We start from the raw sequence: 7,490 nt of genomic DNA, 5'->3' as shown, positions 1-7,490 counted from the left end.
GCTTTCCCGGCGCCGTGCTCGGGGGCGCCGCCGCCGCCATCTTGGAGGAGGTCCGAGCGGGATGCGACCTGCGGGGTGGGAGGTCGGTCTTCGTTTGCGCCTTGAAAGAGGTTACAAATAGTGACCCGCGGGATGAAGCGGGGCGGCGAGTTCCTCGGAGTGGGTTTTGTTTGCAGAATGGTTTGTGAGAGTTTTCGGACAGTGATTTGTTAGCACCGTGTTCTCAGCCTTCCCAAGAAGCATTCCCAGAAATGCTAGACGAGCGGCTCGCTTATTATTCACAGATAGTACCGCAAAAATTCTGTCTTGTCAAAGCCCGGCACTGCAGAGGAGAGAGCTGTGGCAGCCACGAGCAAACAGAAGCACTGCAGGGACCTGCGTCCCTTGCATGGAACTTGCAGGTGTCTCCTCATCCACCCGCTGTGTGCGCTGGGTGCTCGTTACCGACAGGACTCTAATTAGGTCAATTAGGTTTCTGCAAATCCAGAAACTCAACTAGTGAAAACCAGCCAGTCCCAAATCTCCAATGCTGCTTAACAAGACTGAATTTTGTACAAAAGGAAAACAAAAAGAATGAAGCGATCCAACCTGTGCAGCATCTTGCATAAACTCTGCTTCTGGGGGTTGTTTCAACCCTATCACACCCAAAGTGTGGCTCTCTGCAAACATCTTACGAGCTGGACGAGGGTTATAGGAAGAGGTAACACCTTTTATGAGACCATTTGGGATAGCTGGCAAAATTAGACAGGGTTGTAAATACATAAAGATACCTTCTGTTGAGATAGAATAGCCTTTCTCCTGTTCTTCAAATTGACAACAACAACAAAAGGTTAAATACAAGTTGGAGTGAATTGCTTAAAGCTGAATTAGGTACTGTATCACACCATTATGTATCACACCATCTCTGAAGTTTGTGATTTCATGCAGACTGAAGAAGTGATGTTAACAGGAGGCTACAGAAGGATGGTAAGCTCAGTACATGCTTGGAGAAAAAGAGGCAGTTTATATCCTGTAGGACTATTAAAGGAGGAGAGGGAATGGGACATCTGTGCAATGCCACAGTTTGTGTGTGCAGAGTTTAAAGGCTTTATTACCTACCCACATATGTACCTGCAGATCTTGCCATGCCCACATCCTAGGCGATCAAAGCTGTATCTTTTGCTGCTTTAGAAATGTGCCTATCCAAATGGAAATCAGCAGTCAGTGAATAAAGTACATTCACAAGGTGGTGGTGGAGCCCATCTTGCGAAGACGACTGTTTCAAGGGCTGAAGGTTTGCTCAAGAAACATATTGCTACAAGCAGGTGTTTCACAATCTTTGCTTTAAAGAGCTTCTATGTGGTTCTGCCTGGTCCGTGCTGCGTCGAACTGCACATTAAAAGAAGTCAGCATAAGAGCAGCACAAGTATACATGCTGAATGCTGTTATCTTTACAATTTGTAGGAAAGCCGGTATGAATGTGTCTACTTTTTAACTTTTCAATTTTTTTCCTCTTTTTTTTTTTTTTTTTTTTTGCTCCTGCAGACTTCCTGAACTATACATTTCCCCATCATAAAGGAATTCTTAACTGTAAGAGAAGAGCAGAGCTGCAGTGGTGTCCCATCCCATTCATGTTTGCAGTCACTGTGAGATACGCAGTAAGGCTGGAGACCTGTAAGTGGTACCAGCCCCATGCTGCACCTGATTGCATTGGGCACAGCAGCCTCCTGCTGCACTCACAAAACAGGGCAAGTGCAGCAGCACCGCAGAGACTGAGCAAGTTTCATTGCTGTCACCTCACCCATTTCTGTGCCAGGCAGGTGTGAGGACAGAATACCTCTGCTGTCAGTTTCCTTAAGCGATGTGAACACAGTAACGCCTGCAATAGAGTATACAAGTAGTGTGCTTTGTGGTATTATTTATTTAGGAACTGTGAGTAACTACAGCCGTAGCGTTCTCATCTTTGCAATTCTGATGGTTTAACAAACAGGGAAAACATTAGCATATTTTTATTAAGGTACAAAATACACCCCATTGTTGCCTAAAACATTTAAAAACGTGAGAAAAGCTCTGTATGTTCTAAATCAGATTAAAAACCTTTCTGTATAAGGAATCGTGGCAATACTGTGTTTAGTATAACAAGATTCTTTATCAATTGAAAAGGAAAAGACATGCTGGCAATCTGAACTTAGCAACAAAGAGTAAAGCAATTAAAAACCATTGTGTCATCCACATTAGTTGAGCTTTGAATGCAGAAGAGCAAATCATATGAAACACGTACACAACTCGGTAATATCAAACAACCTAAGGCTGATATTGTACACACCTGTAATAAAGTACACTGCCTACTTAACTGTGAGGACTTAAGGTATTCTTTTGAAGAGGTAACTTTTGAAATTGTTGCACTTTACACACAAAGTGGAAAAGAATCACTTTTGGAATGATACATAAATGTAAGAAAGACATGCTGCTTTTGGATTATGCATATCACCTTACAGCCTCTGATATTACCTCTGAACAGCAACAACAACAAAAAATAAAAAGTGCCAATACTGTGAAAGGAAAGCAAAGTTATTAAGTCTTGAGTGCGTTAACCATTTCTGAAAGAAAGCTGGGCTCTGGGGTTTTTTGTTTCTTTTTTTTTTTTCTGCATTTTTTAAAAAGGCAACAGCCTTAGTGGTGCAGGTTCTAGACAAAAACAAGACAGTCAAGCTCATAGGGTACAAATAGGTCCTATATACGTTAAGATTCTTTGGAAACTGCTAAGTATAAAGGAGTTTGTAATCCAGACTACTATCTTTTTGGCTACTCCAAAAAATCTGCGGGAGTTTCCAGCTTATCATCAGTTGAAATCTGTTTTGCAATTGCCAAATAAATGCAAGTAAAATTTTAACTAACCTGGGATTCCATTCACACATCTGCACGTCAGAGCCATTCACTGACGGTGCAATAACCTATTTCTCAGAGCAGCATATATATAAACCAATAGGTCATTATTAAACTGACCGGAAAAAGAAAAAAAAAAAAAAAAAAAAAGAAAAAAAGAAAAAATCACCAAAACAAAACAGAAGATATTCTGTCTTTGTGCTTTCAGTCTGTTTCTTAAGCAGGCGTCTGTAAGCGCCCCGACGTGCCAGGTTCTATAAGGGAAAGCTGACAGGTACCATCAGCTGGTTAAGCACCAGGAGTACCTCAGCAAAGCCCACTGATATTTCAGCTTAGCCAGCATTAGAGCTGCACCAACAGCAGGGCAGTAAATATGTTTGAAGTTAAGACAATGAAACAATGTTTAAACCAGATGAGAAATGAACCGTGGCAACAGGCAAATTGCAACACTGGCTGTATCAGACCTTCCCTTATAGGAGACACTGCTCCGGGAGCAGTTTCTTTGGACTGGAGCGATGCACTGCACGTCTGGCAAATGATTCCTTGTAAAGGAGACCTTAGGGAGCCCACTTAGCTGCAGTTTTGGCTGAGAAAATGATGGTATAGAGCAATGAGCTCAGTAAACAGACCTTTTCTTTAAGAAGCTCAGAATATAATTGTAGACTTGTTTTCCATACGTTCTAATTTTAAAGATAGACTGGACAACTTACTCGATGACTTGCTTAAATGCTAGTAACTTAAATTGCCTGCTGATTTCAATTAATGCCCGTACATAAAGCAAACAGGTATCAACTGATCATGCTGAAAAAACAACCCCTCAAAGACCTATGTATCACACAAGGTGCTTTTGTTAACTTGGTTTTCTGAGCCTTATAAGGAGAGTCTTTAAATATATTTTCTTCTTTTTTTTTTTTCTTTGAGCCTTGTTTCATTCTTCCTCCTCCTCTTCATCTTCTTCTCCTTCTCCCTCTTCTTTCTCTTTTTCCATTGTTTCCACAAGGAGTTCTGCGGTGCATGTGGCTTCCCCAAGGCTGTTAACAGCTTTGCAGGTGTATTTGGCATCATCGTCCCCACATACTTCAGAAATAGTCAAAGAACAGTTCCCTTCCTCATCATAATCTATCTGGAAGTGACGGGACTCCTTGACAGGCTGATCATCTTTGAACCACATTACCTCAGGGTCAGGATAGCCTGCAATAGCGGAGAGAGACCAGCAATTGCAATAAATGAGTATTAACTCATCTGTCATTACTTTCAACTCCGATTCCACATCTGTGTATGGACATGCTGGTACAGAAATATTTCATTGAGTTTTATGTAAAATAAACGCAAATGACCTGAGGTCTTTTTTACTTTACATTTGCCTGAAACAACCTTATTATGAAGAGCAAAAAATGGAAGCTACCTCTGAGGTACAAACTGGATACCACTTACAACTGCTTTTAAAGTGACTGGAGAAAACTTTTCATATGTCTTGGTCATCAGCGAGGATGGGACTCGTAAAAGTGTATTTGAAGCTTACCTTGTGCTACAGCTTCTGTGGAACCTGCAGTTCCCAATGCTGACGTTTAGTGCTTTGAGGGGACGGTGTTTGGGGCTACAACTGCAATTCATTATCCTTCTCAGGCTGCTTTGTTTCGGCAGATCTGAACTTTCCTCCTCCCAGTCTAAGCCTTACACTCCAGCCTGTCCTGTAAGGTGACCGCGGCACTCCCACCTCCTACTTCCCTTTGTTAGGTTAAGCAAGGGAGTCTAAGGAAAGTGTTTCAGTTATGCAGCTCTACAGGAGTTTCCGAGCCTTCTGTGAAGCAAATGGCTCTGCTGTACTCCAGCAGCCAGAGCAGGGCTGTACAGTTCATGCTGGAGAACAATCCCTTATACAGTACTCTTGGCTGCAGTAACAAACTGAAGGCTGTCTCAGCCAAGTTCTGCACTGTGATGGGAGGATGGCTTTCCACCAAACAGAAATAAAGGGCCAGAATCCCTAATATACAGCAAACATTATGGTGATGCACTGGAAAGTTTGGACTGTGGGCCATGTACATCCATCTATTTATTCCATGCAGTACTTAGGCACATACCCCTCACGCTGAGCATCCACAGCAACAATAATCCATCCTCACATCTCCGCTGTGAGGTAGGAAACACAGGCAGTGAAAGAGATTAGGAGCACAGAAACAAACAAGCAGAAGGTCAGTGAGGCAGTTTCTGAATCTAATTTTAAGGTTAGATTTGTCTAACTTTTTACACATGCAGTATGGTACTAACGGTATCCATTCTGTTTTAATGGCTCTTCTCTTCCTAATCTCCAGTTTTCATTGACAGCTGTGACATAGAAACCTCAATCTCACTGCAATAGAAATGCTCACACTACCTGCCTTCAGACTGCGAGGCTGGCCAAGCTAAGCTCCTTCAGTGACTACTGGGAAACTTACTCTATCTGCATATTCCAGGCTGAATTTTCTTTCTTGATCTTGCAAATTAAAAAAAAATAAAATCACACAGTATTTTCTAGATGTGACTTTTGCAACCAGCACAGTGATATTATCATTACTACTTCTGCAAAGGGAGTTAGGGATTTCTTTACCTTTACCACAATGCATGCACGATTTAAAGTCATCTTGAGGGCAGCTGAGACCTGTCAGTCGTTTCAGACAATGACTTCTTTTTGTTCTTAAGTTTCTGGTAAGCAGTCTTTGCAATCTTTATGAGTGTACTTTTGCAACCTGTGATATTACACTGCATCTTGTTTTTATTGTTTCCACCCTCAAAAATCATCTTGCTGTTCCCACTTGGTATTCTGAATTAGTGACTCACACAGTGACTCTACGAGGCTGCTGTTCTATGACAAGCACAGAACAAGCCCATGCTGCTCCAAAGTTCTGTTACTGCAACACATCCATGCTATGACATGCAGATATTGGTAAAGAAAAATGATACCAACACAACAATTAAAAAAAAAAAAAAAAAAAAAAAGAGCTAGGTTACAGCACAATGCAGAAAGGTGGCAGGGAAGGAAAGAAAGAGATAATGCTTATTCAGTGTACCTTCGATTTTGCAGTCAAACCTAGCAGCACTTCCTTCCACAACCTCCATGTCAAGGATTGTTTTAGTAAAATATGGCTTTACGTGGGGCTTTTCTTCAGCCACTTCTTCAAGGAAAGCATCTGGAGGAGAGTGAAAATATTGTTAATTGTTTTACAATTTTTTAGGGGATATTCTCAAAAAATGCATTTCATTTATTTTTAACCAGGCAGTAATGAAAGCTGCTTTTATTTCATTTCACTTAATTCTTTGGAGCTGATGGGACGGAGAGGACGTGAGCTGCATAGCTGTTGCCAGTCTGTCACAGCAGCACAAATATTCAGACCATAAATAGAATGAAATCAACATGCAGGCCACTGTGCTATGAATAATCTTTAATTTTTCCTTGAATTTGTTTGTAATCAAAACCAGACTTCTGCTGGTCTGAGGGGAAAACTGCTTCAACTCGGATCAGTCTATGTGGGTATGTCAGAATGACTTGCTGGATCTTCAGAAGTGTCAAACATCTGCACTTCTGATTGAAATACACTACAAATCCACGCTTCTAATGGGGATCTAGGGGAATAATGTGGACATTTTATTTAAAAACTTCTATCTGAGTAGCACGGTTTACCCATCGTACAGCTCTTGGTCACAGCAAGTGTTAATGCTTCACTGTTTGCTCGCTCTCATGAGGAGCTCATACATCACTGCAAGTTTTGTATAAACATGCATTCCGAAACTGATACAGCGTGCAGCTGAAAAATCTGCCTTAATTCTTTGCCTTTAAAAAGAGAACAGTTTGCTTCCACTACTTAGGCTAGGGCATTGAGAGTATCAGAATATGAGAACAATGACTTTGTGATAGATTTCTTTAAAAAAAAAAAAAGAGAAAGATAATAACAGAGACAGAGTGCAGAAATAACCAACTCAACAATCAGTCTCTTCTAGCGTTTTGCTAAGAGTTTTCCTAAGATTCCTGAAGAGGTAAAAATGAATTGCAGCGAAGTTCCTTACCTTCATTCTCTACTTTGTCTGCATTTATCGGGCTGGTAGGCGAGCTTCCAGAGGCCTTCCTCCCACTCATACCAGAAATCATTGCCATGGATGACAGTCTTCCTATTGCTCGGACAGCATGGCCTGTTTTCTAAGACATAACACAAAAGGCTTCTGATCAATCCAATCCAAAAGGCATGTGATTTTCTGTGACAATGGTGCTTCGTACAAATTAGCTGGGATCTCTGCAAACCGCGCTGGAATTGTTGGACAAACTGCTTATATATAGCTCTGATGTTTTAGGAGAGACAGAGCAGGCTGGTCTGAATTACCAAATTTAGTTGCAGATATAAACTTCCCCTGATGAACTCATACCTAAATGAATGTCTCTGTTAGCTGAGGATAAGAAGCGCTGTGCAAGAGGGGAGCCAGCAAGAAAGCTATGCACTGTTTAACTGCAACTTAGCTCTGGTGGTGGATGGGTTTCTCGATAGCGTTATGGGCTGGACTGAGTTTCATCAGAATGAATAAGCAGCTAATATGAAACGAATGAGAAAGTACCATCTGCATGATGGAAGCAGACCTCTGACAGGCTCAAGAATCTA

General features: G+C 41.5%; 1 protein-coding gene and 1 long non-coding RNA gene across 6 annotated transcripts in view; one reads left to right on the top strand and one right to left on the bottom strand.

The window, feature by feature from the left end:
- The first annotated feature begins 36 nt into the window (after positions 1–36).
- LOC116227383 (uncharacterized) lies at positions 37–1,975 on the top strand. The gene is made up of 2 exons (XR_004166555.2): positions 37–966; positions 1,525–1,975. It is a non-coding gene; the product is annotated as an uncharacterized LOC116227383 (long non-coding RNA).
- The window catches only part of MYLK (myosin light chain kinase), a 181,186-nt gene continuing 175,573 nt past the window's right edge, over positions 1,878–7,490 (bottom strand). For 4 of the 5 annotated variants that reach the window (XM_031590646.2, XM_031590647.2, XM_090143655.1 and 1 more), the window contains 3 exons: positions 6,907–7,036; positions 5,913–6,032; positions 1,878–4,056 (listed from right to left, as the gene is read on the bottom strand). In XM_031590646.2, coding sequence (XP_031446506.1) covers positions 3,794–4,056; positions 5,913–6,032; positions 6,907–7,036 — 513 coding nt within the window. In that variant the 3' untranslated portion in view covers positions 1,878–3,793. Of the gene's footprint in view, positions 4,057–5,912; positions 6,033–6,906; positions 7,037–7,260; positions 7,341–7,490 lie in introns of those variants that run through there. The other variant, XM_031590648.2, reaches the window with a different exon arrangement.

The sequence above is a fragment of the Phasianus colchicus genome, chromosome 7 (assembly GCF_987193195.1).
Source record: "Phasianus colchicus chromosome 7, bPhaCol1.hap1.1, whole genome shotgun sequence".
In the NCBI taxonomy this organism is placed as follows: domain Eukaryota; kingdom Metazoa; phylum Chordata; class Aves; order Galliformes; family Phasianidae; genus Phasianus; species Phasianus colchicus.
Note: the sequence above shows the minus strand (reverse complement) of the source record. Positions and strands in the feature narration are given on the sequence as shown.